Source organism: Castanea sativa, chromosome 2, assembly GCF_040712315.1.
Source record: "Castanea sativa cultivar Marrone di Chiusa Pesio chromosome 2, ASM4071231v1".
Classification (NCBI taxonomy): Eukaryota; Viridiplantae; Streptophyta; class Magnoliopsida; order Fagales; family Fagaceae; genus Castanea; species Castanea sativa.
Window position 1 is genome coordinate 8,780,436 of NC_134014.1, and position 17,501 is coordinate 8,797,936.

Sequence of the window (17,501 nt, forward strand, 5' to 3'; positions counted from 1 at the left end):
GAAGAGAATGGCCTTGTTGGATTACATGCTTAGTTGCTCTCCAAGATTACAATTAATCCATATCTAGTTTTTTGTTTGTTTTTGTTAATTTAATTTTCTTATGTGAATTCTCTTTTATTTGTTGACCATTGAAGCATGAGTTTCAGAACGTGATGCATAGTGATCTGCTATGCTATTGCAATATATTCATGCCTTATTCATAGCCATTACTCTGCAACTTATTCAATTTCTAAACTTTTGTAACTAAAATATGATTTTATCTGTGGAACTTTTGTCACTGAAATTTTGATTTCTATCATCGTGTTGCCATAAGGAAGGCGTTTAATTGTGAGACTGATATTGTTGGTTCAATTTGGTTATATTGAGTATATGTTGAAACTATGGTGAGCTAGTCAAGTCTCATATATTCTGTATAACATGCTTGTGAGCAAATTTTCTTAGGATTTGCAGAATTTTTATAGTGTTTTGATTTGCAGAGCTCTCGCATGGTGCCTATCTTGAATGCATCACTTGTTCAGATGGCTACAAGAAAGAGCAGCACAAAGCGCATGGATTTCTTTTGTTATAGACTTATAGGGAAGAAAAAATTTGCAAAAATAATATCTTAGATTCTGAATGGTTCGAGTCAAAACCATGTCAGCCAAGTGGACAAATCTCACAATTAGCTTTCTTGGGGGTGAAAGTAAGTTGGGAAAGGGTTTTGAATTTCTGTTTGCATGTCACTAAATCTGTTGTGAGGCCTATTTGGGCCATGTTGTGCTATCACAACTAGCTCTGACTTTCAATTGGACAGTTTTTAGTTACACTTCTTACTAGGATTTCTGCCGTTAGGCTAGTTGGCATTTGGCACATTTATTATTTGAACTTCATCTTTTATATATAGTTAAATTTTATTACTCAGTGAAAAATTCTGCAGCGAAATTGAGATCCTCTTTGCAACAAAACTGCGTGTTTTACTTGAAATGGTGCATAATGCAACTCAAAAGTGCCAACTGGCCTTGAACAACAACAACAATAGAGCTTTAATCCCAAAATTTTTGGGGTTGACTATGAATCCTTGACGAATTAGTTAGGTTTAGCCACATGTATTCTTTTTCACTATTCTATTATATCTAAAGTTAAACTCTTTGTTATTTCTCTAATTTACATGCCATTCTTTTTTATTACTTGTACTAATTTTATTTTTGGCATCTCTTTACCCTTTTTTTTTCCTCTCAACTTGGATCAAATTTATTTTTCTTGCTCATTCATTAATTACTCCTATTTGAACATGATCAAACCATTCTAAGCGACTTTCCCTCGTTTTTTCATCAATAGGGGCTACCACTATCTTTAAGCGGATTTTCTTGTTTCGGATCCTATCTTTTTCGTGTAGTTTCGTTTATTCATCTTTTCATTTTTCATTTTAGCTACACTCATTTTCTAAATATGCTGTTTCTAAATAGCTCAACATTTGGTACTGTGGCGGGCCTTTTGTGTGGTATTGGGCTGGACTGGTCCCTGCCGTACTAAGCCCAAGGTGTTCTGGATCAGGGAGTTGGGACTGGTCCAATTGCAACCTACCTTGGTCTGGCTTGTGCGCAAACTATGCTTGGTTTAGCCCAGGCTTTGATAGCACGCCTCTGGCAGGTAGAGTTGTTATGACAATTACGACAGGCAGACACAAATAAGATAATAACAAAGATTCACTCGCCACTTAAACAAAATAAATAGTGGGTCGTTACAAGAAACACATGTTTTATGAGAGGGCAATATAAATAAATATAGAACAGGTGATAATAAGCTTATTGAATCACAAAGAAATATTAGTCTGTCGTGCAGAGTTATGTCGCGAGGTCTAAGTCAAGAAGGAAAAGAAAACCATTTCCTCAATGCGAATAATCTCTCTGGTGAAGAAATTAACTGCTTTGAGGGAGCAGGCCTTAAGTGACTTGTGCCTAGATGAGCATCTCTCTTTTAGCAGAGAGCATGGTTTGAGAGGGAGATGGGGAAATCATCCTATTTGGTGCATGCCTGCTGTATTATTCTCTCTCTTTTGTTTTTCCTTTTCTCTCCGATTCTTTCTTTCTTTTCCCTTTCGTTTTTTATCTCTTCGTGCTTTTACCTAGTCCTTGTGGTTCTCTCCGTTTTGAAACTGTTGCCCTCCCACCCCTTTGCACAGTAGGGGTTTCTTATATAATGCATGCCGCGACTGGCTTTTACCATTTTAACCCTTAACCGTCTTTGTCTGGTGTGGTCGTCCTTATCGACCATTACTGATTGATCAATCGCCTAGCCAGCGCCACTTACTTGTGCTGGTCGCGTCACTCCACCTCACTAGACAAAGAAGACTATTTTGTTTTCTTTGCTTGTCGTGGCATTCTTACCTGCCATGGTGTATGTACGATCTTCCTCTCCGTCCTTCATGGCATGCACCTAATGGTTCCAACTCAGTTTTGCTTCTTTTGGGCGGTATGTTATCCCAGCAGGACACTGCTTCCAAAAGGGCCTGAACAGGAAACACAGAAATAGGTTTTCCCCCCTCTCCACCGCCAGACCATGCCCTCTTACCTTTGACCCATGACCCACCACTTCCTGTATTGGCTGGGTACAGGCTGATGGTGTTTAGGCCTTGCGCGTGCCTTACTTCCATACACGTCCAAAATTTGCCTGCTGCTCATGCACTTGCCGCGGTCTGAAGGTTCGTTTGCTTGTTCTGTCGTTTGTTCCTGACTTCTTACGGCATGGACTGCTTTATTGATTTCTCATTCTTTTATGGCTTGCTGGGCTTTGCCTGTTTGTGGGCTTCTCCTCCTTCGTGCCATTCTCTGTGTTCTATTCTTAGCCTTACCTTTACTTCCTGCCATGTCATTCTGCCTGCCTTGATGTTTACTTGACCCAGGACTGCTGGGCCTCTTTGGGCTTATTGGTCACCCCTTTTCTGATGGCCCAATAAACTCATTGAGCCTTTTACTACAATACTTGCGGGTTTCCGCGTCCCGCTTACTTCCTTTTGGGCATCCTTGGCCCGTTTACTTTCTTGGGGCATCCTTGGCCCTTTCTAATTCTGTGCTTCCCATGGGCTTTTTACTAACTCATTGGGCTTCCTTGGCCTAAGTACTTTATACTTCATCCTTGGGGCTTATGGATTCTCCATTGCCCCTTACTTTCTTTACTTACATTGCTTTGGGTCTGCTATGGAAACTGTGGCTTATTCATACTTTTCTACATCCATACAGCCCATGGATTTGCTACTTCTCTTTTTCTAGGCATTTTCAGGCCCATTTACTTCTCCCAGGTCCATTCGTCTGCTTTAGGGACCCATGATCCATTATTCCTGCCGCTTGGACTTAATGGTTTTTCTATCCAACTTTCTTCTGCCCACATTGTTGGGCTTCTTCCTTCTGCTGGGCTTCCAAAGAAAAAATGAGCATCTATAGGTACCATACTCATTTAATAAATAGTATAACAATTGCATACAAATCTCCATTTCACGTGGGAGTGAGTTCCACAATTATGATGTATACCTTTATATGAAAAGGATATTACATATAATTGTTAGTACAGTCAAGACAATGAGAAAAGAAGAAAAAGATAATGATGGTGATTTTTAAAATAATTGGTTATGTTTAAAAAAATAAAAATAAAATAAATTTATAGTGTTTTGGTAGATGTATCAATAGTCTACTGAGATGAAACTGAAAAAATCAACTTGTAAAATTTAGAGGGTGTCATTTATAGTTTTTTTTTTAATAAAAAAATTACTCCATTCTCTCCATCTCATACACTCAAATCCATCAAAACTCAAATCCATCAAATCCCAGCCCTCAAACAATAACAATCGGCCACCCATTCAAGAAACCCCATCAAAAACTCTTTGCACCTCTTAATTATACTCAAATTAAGTTGATTAATATTTTGCTAAAAGTAATGTAGTAAAAATAAAAAAGTGTTAAAAGCTAGCTTATAATCTAATCCCAAATGGACACTTTGTGTGGGAATATAATTTTTTAAGAAATTAAAAAATTTTCCGTTTATGCTTATATGTCTTTAATTTGGCCTATTGTTTTCTTGCTGAATTATTATTGTGAGGGCAAAAGGGCTAGGATATGTTCTTGGGCCTTGGGCCTGATCCGAGGGTATGGACTTGTCCAAGGAAGGTTTAAGAGTAGTAACGATACTGTACTTAAAGGCCCATAAGCAAACTGTTATGAAGGAGGTAGGTAAAAATATTCCGAGGAGGGGTATCTCATTGGCTATATGAAGTAAAGACTATACTATACGCCATGATATTTATAAGGAAATTCTAGGAGGTCTGGTAGATAAAGATGTGTTCCACAAAGGATATAGAGAGAAGGAATGAATGAGAAATATCTTAGAGAAAGCTGCTACCATTGCATTAAAGACTCTGCACCTACCTCTCTGGCCGCATTAATGGGAAAATGACCTCTGAACAGCAGTGATCAGTCTTACAGCTATTGTTTGAAGACTTCAAGAGGGCGGTGGATGGGACAAGTATTTAGATTGGTGATCTGGTCCATACGTGGAAGATGGTGGGAAGAAGGAAGATGATATAAAAGGAAAAGAAAGACATTCAAGCAGGGGGATCAGGAAATAAAGGGAAAAATACTGTACACACCTCCCTAAATTGTAATCTATCTTTAGAACAAAGAAAAGCAATACAAATCGTTCTCAGCATACGTTCGGGAAAACTTTTTGCTACGTAAACATCTTGTTGCATGTGAATTGCGGATTGAGCCTATCATTTATGTTATCCAATATCCATAGAACCTAGATTTCAAGTCTACTCTCTATAAATTTCATTATATTGGGCTTTTTGGGCCGGTTCCCTTCGCATTGTTGGGTCCGGGAGCAAATTGTGGCCTTACAATTATCAATCAAATTTCTCTGATGGTTGAATAAGAAATTTAATGTTCAATCTCCGCCTACATCAAAAATTGATTGGTATCTTAGTCTAATGATAAAGAATTATCACTAAGAGCAGACAACATAGGTTGTGAAACTCTCTCAAAATAATAGGGATGTTTTGAAAAAATTAAAAGTAATAGAAACTTGTTATAAAAATAAATAAATAAAAAAGAGGAAGAAAAAGAAAGTCGATGAATCAATTAAAATTCTCTATGATTGAATAAGAAATCTGATATTCAATTTCTGCTTACACTAAAAACTAATAAATATCTTGGTCAGATGATAATGAGCAACCATTGGGAGTAAAGGCTAAAACTCTCCCAAAATAATAGGAATGTTTGATAAAAATAAAAAGAATAGAAACTTGTTATAAAATGAAATAAAATAAAAAAGAAAAGAAAAGAAAAAGAAAGCCGAGTGATAAATGATAAATACATTAAACCCCTCTGTAACCAGACGCGAGGGTTTTTGTTTTCTTCCTTCCCAAATCTACCGGTGCCTGGTGGAGTCCAAACATTCGCTGAAGTCACACAAGATTTTGCCTCCGAAGAATAGGTTAGTTTCCTCTCTCACTCACTCCTTGAATTTTCAATCATCAAAACCCATGTTTTATTATTTCTGCAAAACCATTCTAAATGGTAAACTCACTGTCAGAGCTCTACCACCAATTCACAGACTGGGTTTTGAACAAAACCCATCTTTATCTTTGAAATACATTTCAAGCACTACAACAAATGAACAACCATTTGCTGTCTCATACCTCATAAAAACACTTGGGTTCTCACCAGAAGCTGCTCTATCAGCTTCCAAATATGTTCATTTCGAAACCCCAGAAAAAGCTGATATTGTGGTTAGCTTTTTCAAGAACCATGGGTTCTCTCAAACCCAGATCACAAACCTCGTTAGAAGACTCCCATCAGTGCTTATATCTGATCCTGACAAAACCCTTTTGCCCAAAATTGACTTCTTTTCCTCTAAAGGCATTCCAAGCCCTGACCTTGCAAAACTGTTTTCTGGGTACCCTGCTCTTTTAAAAACAAGCTTAGAGAAACAGATTATCCCTTCTTTCGATTTCCTTAAAAATTTGCTTCAGTCTGAGGCTAAGACCATTGAAGCAATAAAACGATTTACGGGTATGCTAAAATGTAATGTTGAAACCCTTGTGGCACCAAATATTAATACATTGAGAGAGAATGGAGTGCCTGAGTCGAATATTGTCACTCTACTTCAATACCAGCCTAGAGCATTCGTGGTCAATCCAGTTCGGTTTAGAGAGATTGTGGAGGAAGTAAAGGAAATGGGATTCAATCCTTCCAGGTTGAAGTTTGCTCTGGCAGTATTTGCATTGCGGGCTATGAGCAAATCAACATGGGAAAGAAAGGTTGATGTTTATAAGAAATGGGGTTTGTCTGAGAATGATATTTTTTTGGCATTTGGAAGGCATCCGTGGTGTATGATGGCGTCTGAGGATAAGATTATGCGGGCAATGGATTTTCTTGTCAACAAGATGGGTATGGATTCTTCCCTCTTTATCAAACGCCCAGGACTTGTTTCTTTGAGCTTGGAAAAGCGGTTGATTCCTAGGGGTTTTGTTTTTCAAGGTTTGTTATCAAAAGGTTTGGTGAAGAAGGGCTTCAATATGTATCTGTTGTTTGAGTGTCCTGAAAGGACATTTGTGCAGAAGTATATTATGCCTCATAAGGAGGAAGCTTCTGAGCTGTTGAAGCTATACAAGGAAAAAATGGATTCTTTAAAATGAGAAGAGACTAACCTTTTTGGATTACTTACTTTAGTTGAGCTCCAAGATTGCAATTAATCCATTTTCTTTTTACTTGTAATATGAATTCTCTTTTATTTGTCTGACCATTGAAGCTTGAGTTCTAGAACGAGATGCATAATCATCCGCTTTGCTATTGTGATCTGTTCTTGCTTTATACATGGGAATAACTCTGCAACTAATTCTATTGCTGAACTTTTGTAACTAAAAATATGAACTGTCTGTGGAGCTTTTGTCAGTGAATTTTCATTTCTTTCATCTTTTTTCCATAAAAAGGCATCTATCTCCTTGAACACGATCTTTTTATGCAATCGTATTACTTGATGGTGTTGTAATGTTGGTGCATGCAACTGCAAGACTGTGATATTGCTTCTTCAATTTGGTTATTCTGAGTTTGTAATAAAACTATGGTGCAGTCTCAAGTCTTATATGTTGTGTGCATTCCAAATTACCTAGCTGCATTCTGTTTTAAATGTTTATGAGCAAATTCTCACAGGATTTACAGAGTTGTTACATTGTTTTGATTTTTAGAGCACTTACGGGGTGCCTATCTGGAATGCACTGCCTTTTCAGATGGCTACAAGAAAGAGCAGCACCAAGTGCATGGATTTCTTTTGTTATACAGAAGATTTTTTTTTTTTGCAACAGTACCTGCTTTGTAAACTGTTTATCTTAATGCCTAGAGTTAAAGCCATCTCAACCAAGTGTACAAATCCAGCAACCAGCTTTCTTGGGGTGAAAGTAAGTTGGGAGAGGGTTTTAAAATCATATTTGCAAATTACTCAATCTTTCAAGAGGTCTAGCTGGACCATGTTTTGCCATCACATACTTTGGCTTTCAATTGGACAGTTTCAATCACACTGTCTTACACTCTTACTAGGATAGATGCTGCTAGGCAAGTTGACATTTGGCCCTTTTATAAAATTTTAACCCCATCTTTTATATGCAGCTAAATTTTATTTCGAGTGGAAAAATCTACCCAATTCAAACCCTTGGTGGAACATCTGCATAATGCAACTCAAGCATGCCAATTTGCCTGAAATAGTAATGAAAGAGTATGGGAGTCTTTGGTTGTGGCTGAAAACATAGAGCTCGAAGAAGAGTCATTCTAAGGGCTTCAGATTTATCCAAAGATTTCAGTATGACTGCCATGTTTGAGGGTAATGAAAACTTGTTCAAGTTTGTGAATTAGTAAATAGGAAGTTCCCCATTTGCAGAATGTAAAACATGGATATTACAAAATTGGGAGCTGGTTAAGAGCGAAGTGCATTTTGCAACAATTTCATAATGATCACAGTGAACGCAAATCTGTTTGCATTTCCTTATTGTTACTTAAAAATCCCTTTGAATTCTTCATCCTCAACTTGCTTTAGTCCAAGTCTGGCTGCAGCTAATAGAGAGAAATTTGTGCTAAATAAGTTAGCATATACAAAAACAGTGCTGTGATTTTTCTGAACTAATGATTAATGAAGTGCTTACTTCTATTCAGCCAATTGTTAAGAGGGAGAGATCCTTGGATACAGCTGTTAAGAATTGTTTAAATCATGGATCCAAATACTTTATGTTTCCCTTGTTGTGTTAATTGATCCCATTGTTCCTGTAATTGCTTCAGTCATGTCCAAGGGTGCAACTAATTTAGGGTAATGTTTGAATCCTATTCTTTTTTCTTTTCTTTTGTTGGCTTGTTGGAGATATCCCATTCTAATTTATGTGATTGTTTACTTGGTCTAATTGTTCTTATTGTATTGCATGATCTTAGCTATCGTAAATGCTGACATTTTGGATCCTCAATTTCTTCTCATGATTAAACTTTAATTTTTAACAATGTAATGACCAACTAATTATTGATATCTCTATTGTGTACATTTTTTTTCAAAAATTTGTTTACATTGAATATATAAAATTGTTTATATTATTTAAAAATTTTGTACATTGATTGTAAAAAATTGTACACATTCTTTGAAAACTTATGTACATTGAATGTAATATTCTTTGAAAAATTGTATACCTTGAATGTATATAAATGAAAAATTGTATGAATTGAATATACAAAATTTTGTACATTCTTTAATAAAAATTTAGTTAAATATGCATAATTGTGTACAATTTTTGAAACATTGTATGCATCAAATATACAAAATCATGTAATTTTTTTAAAAATTATGTATAATAAATGTACCAAATAGTGAATATTCATTGAAAAATTATATTTAATGAACGTAAGAAATTTAAAACTTGTGTATAGTTCTTGAAAAAAATGCATACGGTGAATGTACAGCATTGTAGACATGCAGGAATGTAAGAAATTTAAAACTTGTGTACAGTTTTTGAGAAAATGTGTATATTGAATATGTAATATTGATTTTTTTTTTTTTGTAAATTCTCTGAAATATTATATACGTTGAAAAAACACAATGATGTAAATTATTTGAAAATTTGAGTACTTAAAATGTATAGAATTGTGTATATTTTTTAAAAAATAATGTGAATTTAATAAATAACATTGTGTACATTAAATTTATGTAATTGTATATATTTTTGAAAAATTGTGCCTATTGATTGTAATTGTGTACATTATATTAATTACTGTGTACATAGTATTTATAGAATTGAAAATTTATATATATTGAATATACTGAATTGTAAACATTCTTTAAATTATTTTGTAAATTGAATATATAGAATTCTACACATTATTTGAAAATTTGAGTAAGTTTAATGCACTATATTATGTATATTTTTTGAAAAATTGTGTACATAATTATGTACATTTTTTTTTTGAATATTGTGTACATTGAATATACTGAATTAAGTTTTTTTTTTTTTTAATTTTGTGTTAATTTAATATACAAAACTGAAAATTTGAGTATTCCTTTGAAAGTTAAAAAAAAAAAAGGAATTACACCCTCTAAGTTTAACTTGTCTTTAATTTTGTCCTTTAAAATTTTGTTTTTTCCCCCACTTTTAAAAGTCTAAAAAAATCAATTGATTATAAATAACATAACAAATTATACAAATAGAAAAAGAATTATTAGAGAATTCATTCAAACTCAATATTGGGAGTTCTTTGCATAGCATAGTCACAAACGACGTCGGTTCTGCGTGTTCTTTGTCAAAAAACCTTAAACCTCTTTTAAAATCCCTTCCCAGCTCCATTTTTTTTTTTTTCTACTACTTGTGGAGTCCAAAAATTCAGTCAGGCACAGAAGTCATTGCTTCTACTAACTAAACAGGTGCGTTTTTCAATACCTATGTTTAATTGTCTCTGCAAAACCATTCTAAATGGTGAGAAACGCATTACTAGTAGATCTCCAACACCACTTCACAAACTGGGTTTTCTTCAAAACCCATCTTTATCTTTGAATTACTATGTCTCCAGCACTTCAAGTCAGCAACCATCTGCTGTCTCTTACCTCATAAACTTACTTGGGTTCACACCAGAAGTTGCTTTATCAGCCTCCAAATATGTTCATTTCGAAACCCCAGAAAAAGCAGATGCTGTGGTTAAGTTTTTGAAGAACCATGGGTTCTCTCAAACCCAGATCTCGAACCTAGTTAGAAGACGCCCAGTTCTGCTCAAATATAATCCTGAGAAAACCCTTTTACCCAAAATGGAATTCTTTTCCTCTAAAGGGATTCCAAGTCCTGACATTGCAAAAATGTTTACTGGGGCCCCTGATCTTTTTTTAAGAAGCTTAGAGAAACAAATTATCCCTTCCTTTAATTTGTTTAAAAGCTTGCTTCAGTCTGAGGATAAGACTCTTCAAGCTATACAACGATGTTCCAATATGTTTACATATCATCTTGATACTAATGTGGTGCCCAATATTAATACATTGAGCGAGAGCGGAATGCCCAAGTCAATTATTATTTCTATACTTAAAATACAGCCAAGTGCATTCAGGGTTAATCCTGTTCTGTTTAGAGAGATTGTGGAGGAAGTAAAAGAAATGGGATTTAATCCTTGGACGATGATGTTTGCCAAGGCAGTACATGTTATGCGGTCAATGACCAAATCGACATGGGAAAGGAAGCTCAATGTTTATAAGAAATGGGGTTGGACTGAGCATGAGGTTTCTATGGCATTTAGAAGCCATCCATGGTGTATGACGGTGTCTGAGGAAAAGCTTACGAGGGTAATGGATTTTCTTGTCAACAAGATGGGTATGGAGTCTTCCCTCATTAAGAAACGCTCAATACTTTTTTCTTTGAGCTTGGAAAAGAGATTGATTCCTAGGGGCTTGGTTCTTCAAGTTTTGCTATCAAAAGGTTTGGTGAAGAAGAATTTTAAAATGCATGCGTATTTTCTGTGCCCTGAAAACGCATTTTTGCAGAAGTTTGTTATGATTCATGAGGAGGAGGCTTCTGAGCTGTTGAAGTTATACAAGGGATCATTGGATTCTTCAAAATGAGAAGAGAATAACCTTGTTAAATTACTTGCTTTAGTTGAGCTCCAAGATTGCAATAAACCCATATTGCTTTTTTATTGGTAATGTGAGTTTTCTTTTATTTGTTTTAACATTGTAGCTTGAGTTCAAAAATGCATAATCATCTGCTAGGCTATTATGATCTGTTCTTGCTTAATAAATGGGCATAATTCTGCAAATAGTTCCATGGCTGAAATTTTGTAACTAAAATATAATTTATCTGTGGAACTTTTGTCACAGAAATTTAATTCCTTTCATTTTGTTGCTATAAAAAAGACATCTAGCTCCCTGATACATGCTCTTTCTATGCAATTGTGTTACTGGATGGTGTTGTAGTGTTGGTGCATGCAATTTTGAGACTGATATTGCTAGTTCAAGTTGGTTACACTGAGTATATGTTGAGACTATGGTGAAGTCTCATAATTTGTGTGCATTCCAAGATGCCTAACAATTTTCTGTTTAACATGTTTGTGAGCAAATTCTCTAAGTACTTGCAGAATTTTTATGTTATTTTGATTTGCAGAGCTCTCATATGGCACCTATCTGGAATGCACTGCATGTTCAGATGGCTACAAGAAAGAGCAGCAGAAAGTATATGGATTTCTTTTGTTCTACAGAACAAAAAAGAAAATTCAAAAGTACTTGCTTTATAAGCTGTTTATCTTAATGGCTCAAGTCAAATTCATGTCAGCCAAGTGGACAAATCCAGCAATCAGCTTTCTTGTGGTGAAAGTAAGTTAGGAGAGTGTTTTCAATTCGTGTTTGCAAGTCACTAAATCTATCATGAGGCCTAGTTGGACCATTTTTTACCATCACACCTGACTTTGACTTTTGATTGGACAATTGTTATTTTAACTCTCTTACCAGGATTTATGTGGCTAGGCAAGTTGACATTTGCCCTTTATTTCAACCCTATCTTTTATATACAAGTAAATTTTATTAAAACTGAAAAATTGTGCACAATTGAGATCTTTGGAACCAAACTTTGTGTTTTAGTTGAATATGGACCTGCATAATGCAACTCGAACACTCCAACCTACCTGAAATTGTATGAAATGAACGAGTATTGGAATCTTTGGTTGTGGTCGAGATTCCACAGCTCAGAGAAGAGATTCATTTTAAGGGCTTTGGTACTCATTCTTGTTCAAGTTCGTGAACTGTCATGTAGAAGGTCCTCCCATCTGCAAAATATATACAGATAAAGCTTGGATGTTACAAAAGTGGGAGCTGGTTAAGAGGGAAGTGCATAGTGCAGCAATTGCATAATGATCACACAGTGACCTAATTTGTTTGCATTTTTTATTTGTTAGTTACGTGTTTCATCCTCAAACTTGCTTTGTTCCAAGTTTGAGTGCAGCTAAGAGAGAAAGTGCTCACGCGCAGAGGGGGGAGGGGTGGGTTGTTGAGGAGCTGGGGAATTTTTTGGCTAGAGTAAAGACTTACTGCTGTTAATGCAACGTGTGACACGAGTTGTTTAGGTGAAAACAGAAAGGTGTATTACAAGTTGTTCAGATATGAATTTGTGATAAATAATTTAGCAAATACAAAAACAGTGTCGTGTGTTCTTGAGCAAGTGACATATATCATGCTGAGTTGTTTTAAAATAGTGCTTTCTTGTATTCAGACAATTGTTAAGAGGGAGAGAGACTTGGATGCATCTGTTATAATTGTTTACATCATGGATGTAAGTTCTTTGTGTTTTTCTTGTTGTTTACACATTGTTCTTGAACTTCATTCAGTCATGTGTAAGGGTGCAACTAATTTAGGCTAAAGTTTAAATCCTTTTCTGTTTTGTCTAGATACATTCAATTCTAATTTATGTGATTGTGTTGCATGATCCCAGCTAGTGTAAATGATTACATCATGGATCCTCAATATTTTCTTCTCATGATTGATCTTTCATTTTGACAAGATGAACTGATTATTGCTATCTTGAATACTACCCTGTAACTAATATTTTTGTGGTTACTCTTGTAGAGGCTCAGTGATGTATTGGTCTTGGTATTAAAGTGTTGTTTGTTCAATTTGGCTGTCTGTTTTTTATTTGTAAGTTACACTCGTATTCAGTGGGTCACGGCCTCATCTTTCACCACTCTTGTTAGGTAAGGAGGGGCCATTTGAGCTAAAGTTATTGTATTCTACTCCTATTTTACATGGAAGCTGCTGTGAGCCATATATGGCATGCAATTCTTTTTCAAAAAGCCAGCATTTTGTTAAAAATTGTTTGCTCATGTTTGTGAGTGAATTCCCTTAGAAGTGTAACATCTACTTCGATTTATGGAGCTTCTATATATGGTGCTAGTTGGGATGGATAAATGTACCCTGATATTGCTGCTATTTTGGATTGTTATGTGATATTCATCCCCTTGTGTGTGAACGTATTCATTTTCTTTTTCATTGCCGGGTTAAGGGAGGTTGAGAAATACATATAACGCTCTCATGTGCATACATTTTATTAGCTTTTCCTATTAAATATTACTAGTCTCAGACCCACGCGATGCGTGGGAATAGATAAGTATTTTGTAATTATGATATAATGTATAATTTGTTCTCCTAATTTGTTGAAGATAATTTGTTCTCCATAAAAATTAAATAATTTTTTAAAATTATTTTCCATTTTTCTATCTCTACAAATAAATTATTCTATTATTTTTGAGTTTATTCGATTGATATTTATCCATTTTTTAGGTGGTTCATATTGTTCTAAATTATGTTATAGTGCATTATGTTTTCCCAATTTTTTTTTATTTACAACTAAACTTTTTAAGTTTCAAGTATATTATTCAAATTTGTCATCTATACTATTATTTAAGGGGCTTCCCCTGTTTGGATTCCACATTTTTTTAGTTCAAAAATGCCCCTACACCCCTACGTTTAAGCAGAGACAACTAAAGGACAATCCGGTAAAACTGCAATTCTAACTCCTACTAAAATATTGCCTAAAAAACAGGACCACTCTCCTATTAAGTTTTAAATTACTTTTTCAAAATAAAAATGATATATATTAATTTTTATTTATTTATTATTTATTTTGTTTTTTTATGTGATATGTGGCAGTTTTTTTTTTTTTTTTTTTTTTTTTTATAAATTTTTTAAGGAAACCGTGGGTGAGTTTTTTTAAAGAAGGTGGGGTAGTTTTATTTTTTTACAGAACTTGGGATAGGCGTTTTTTAATAGAAAACTGTAGGGTAGTTTTTTTTAGAAGGTGGGATGGTTTTTTTTAGGAGAAAGTGGGGATTGTGGACAATTTTTATTTTTTCACTTTTTTGTTATTAGTTTTTGTTGATTTACAGTTTTAACCTTATTTTTTATTTTTTAGGAATAAGAATAAGTTAATTAAATTAGGAGTATTTTTGTAAGTTGAAAACATAATAACTAACTTTTTGAATCCTCTCAATATATAGAGAATATAAAATAAAATAAAAAACACAGTTTTTTTTCTACAAAATAGGACCACTAACAAAAAAAAAAAAAAACCTCATCGCACGCGTGAAGCACGTGTGATGAGGCTAGTTCTCTTAAAGGATATTATCATGATAATGAAAACTCATCATAAAATTTCACTTAATATTAATCAAATAACCAATAGGCACATTCATACATAGCCAAGATTGTATTTTGATATAAATTTAAATTCTCACTTTCAAAATGACTGACATAACTCAAACAAAATTTAAATCAAAACAATAAGAGGGAGAGAGAGGATTTATGATAGGGAACTCAATTCAATTCAATTGGTCTTCATATTTTATCCAAATTCAATTTCTTTAGATAGCTAACCAAGCATACATCTTCTTGGATTTTCTTAAACCCAATTGATCTTCATGGATTTTGGGGCAAAGTCTTCCAGCAAAGGCATCCCATAATAATATTTAAATTTATTATAATACAAAACCAAAAAAAGAGTAACATATCTTATATCAAGTGAAAAATTATTGTGTAGTCTCGGAGAATAAGGTTAGCAAACCTTGTACTCGCAGCCAATAGGATCATCCCAGCCCATAATAATAACTTGCTTACCTCAGTGGGATTGCCAGCTTAGGTGCTCTGTTAGTCTGTTAATGTTTAAAAAATTTTAGTTTCACATACGATTCCTCTCTTCCTCTCCTATGAACAATGGCTCAAGTACCATGGGCTGTTCCTCTCTCATCTCCGTCAGCACTTGCCGTGGTTGGTTCAGTTCGTTCTCTGATGCCATTTCTGTATTCGTTTAAAACGAAAACCGATCTAGTCCAAACGAAAACGAAAGCCCCTCCGGACTCTTTTCTGTATGGTCCATATCAAGATATTTCCTCTTCTAATCCATCGCTCCGAGCCTCATTCACGAGTATAGCTATCCGTAAAGGTGTAAGCGGTGAGTGCAGTTTTTTTTTTTTTTTAAAAAATCATCTTTTGTGGAAATTTCTTATATTATAATTATTGATGATTTGAATCTCATATTTTTGGGATAAATCTACTGTTTGGGGTTTTTGATTGTAATGTGATTTGGATTTGCAATTGTTACCCAATTGGGTGTTTGGATCTGTAATGTTGTCATGTAAGTTGTGGCTGGTGAGGCTACATGTAATTTGGGGTTTAGATTGTAATGTGTTTTGGATTTGCATTTTTTACCCAATTGGGTGCTGGATTTGTAATTTTGTGAAGTAACTTGTGGCTGGTGAGTCATTATATAAAGCATGGCTCATGATATGTTTTTTATTGCATATAAAGTGTTTGTTTAAATGCTTCTTAGGCCACAATGAGCCAAATCCTTGTCCAGCTTTCTGAGACACAGCCAAATCCTTATTTTGCCGTGCTATAAGATTTTTTGTTTTTTTGAGTGAAGTATTTGCTGTTTTGCAGTGAATCTATTATTGATTTAGTAGTTTCCATTCATTTAAAGCCTAAGTACTTGTGAGAGTATTACCTAAATTCAAAAGTAAATTTATGTAACTTATTAGCCCTTTCAGGGATATATTTTCTTATAATTATATGCTACAACAATGCATGGAAATGCATCTGTTGTACTCAAATTGCACCTCCTCCCTTTGGAAAGGAGGCAATGCTTAGCATTTGTTTCTTTATTGATTTTTTTTTTTTTTATAAATTTGTTATGAAGTTCTTTTATTATTTTTCTTTGGAGCTATATTTCAGGTAAATGCCTGTTTCTTTTCTTTTGTTCCTCAACCACTTGGTCTTTGTTACTCTGTATATGCAAGTATGTTCTACAGTCAAATGTCAAATTGATGGTTCCTTGGTGAAAGTATACTTTTCAGAGAGTGTTGGTTCCAAGTGTTGGATGCTTACTTTTACTCTTATTTATTTTTTATTTTTGGTTTATTACCAGAGAAGCTTTGATGAGGCCCATGCTGATGATGGTTTACTAGAAATATTTTGCCTATAGCAAGGGTGGCATACATCTTTTCTTATGGTTTAACTCATCTCTGCCAAACACATTGCTCAGGTGTAGTATCAAACTCAAAATTCTTATTGTTTATGCTATCGTGTAAAGTTCTGACTACTCAAGTGCTAACATGCAGCCTTGTGTAAACTCAAAATTCTTATTTGACGTTTGTGGAAATCAAGAGGGTCCCTTTTCAGTCAACTATGATCAGTGGAGAGTGATATTGGTGCCTTGTGTTCCATTTAGGTATAATTGGGATTCATGTAAAGCAGGCAAATTACCTGAGGGCTTGTATTGTAAATTATATTTATGTGCCTCAGTAACAGTGTATTTGTTGTTGTATCAAAATCATAAGTTGATGGAATTTATTGTCCTTATGTCAATTAAAATTACATTATTTCACTATATCTTTGTCATTCCTGTTTGGATTGAGTTTATGCCTCCTTTGTTATATAATGTTGTGAAGTGTTGCTTATCTTTGTGGCATGAATATTTTGCAGCAGACGTTGCAGCATGAATATTTTGCAGCAGAAGATCCAGACGAATAGCAACTTGGATAACCTAGTTGGAGTGGTTCCTTTATGTCATTGTGATGCAGATGTAATGTGAGTTTGTATCTTCATTGCCAACTATTACTGACTTTATTTTTAAGAATTATTGGATTTGGTTATCAGGTTAATTGCAGGGTAATTCCCTTGGTCATGACTATGAAGCAAGACCATTAACCATAATAACACAATTCTCACATTTACTTTCTATACCATATTGGGGGAAAAATCATGGAATTCAACAAATATTCTAAATGTATTTGAAGGTTATTACTTTAAAATTGGACAATTCCACATCAAAAAAGTGTTACCATAATATACACTTCCTCCAAATGCTTCCAAAAGTTACAAGAGACAAATAAGACGAGACATTCTTTTAATTCAAAAATCATATACATTACAAGAATAAGTGTTCTCATGACAATTTTTTTACTGGCACCATTGCAATTCCGGTTTCA

The 17,501-nt window shown here is 34.5% G+C and overlaps 2 protein-coding genes and 1 long non-coding RNA gene across 4 annotated transcripts; all 3 read left to right on the forward strand.

Moving 5' to 3' along the window:
- The first annotated feature begins 5,328 nt into the window (after positions 1-5,328).
- Positions 5,329-6,934, forward strand: LOC142623778 (uncharacterized). Its single transcript, XM_075797235.1, has one exon. The coding sequence runs from the start codon at positions 5,333-5,335 to the stop codon at positions 6,665-6,667; it is 1,335 nt and encodes a 444-aa protein (XP_075653350.1). The 5' UTR covers positions 5,329-5,332; the 3' UTR covers positions 6,668-6,934.
- Positions 6,935-9,806: 2,872 nt separating this feature from the next.
- Positions 9,807-12,395, forward strand: LOC142626152 (uncharacterized). The gene is made up of 2 exons (XM_075799940.1): positions 9,807-11,179; positions 11,636-12,395. Exon 1 carries the CDS (start codon positions 9,937-9,939, stop codon positions 11,095-11,097), a length of 1,161 nt encoding a protein of 386 aa, XP_075656055.1. The 5' UTR covers positions 9,807-9,936; the 3' UTR covers positions 11,098-11,179; positions 11,636-12,395.
- Positions 12,396-15,229: 2,834 nt separating this feature from the next.
- LOC142626256 (uncharacterized) lies at positions 15,230-17,201 on the forward strand. 2 transcript variants are annotated; one of them, XR_012842481.1, is made up of 3 exons: positions 15,230-15,466; positions 16,439-16,741; positions 16,996-17,201. It is a non-coding gene; the product is annotated as an uncharacterized LOC142626256 (long non-coding RNA). The 2 variants fall into 2 exon arrangements; XR_012842482.1 differs by lacking the exon at positions 16,996-17,201 and having other exon boundaries at positions 16,439-16,555; positions 16,632-16,825.
- The last annotated feature ends 300 nt before the right edge of the window (positions 17,202-17,501 follow it).

Bases quoted from the DNA above. Each gene is read 5' to 3' on its own strand.
- LOC142623778 (XM_075797235.1), top strand. From the start codon at position 5,333: ATGATAAATACATTAAACCCCTCTGTAACCAGACGCGAGGGTTTTTGT.
- LOC142626152 (XM_075799940.1), top strand. From the start codon at position 9,937: ATGTTTAATTGTCTCTGCAAAACCATTCTAAATGGTGAGAAACGCATT.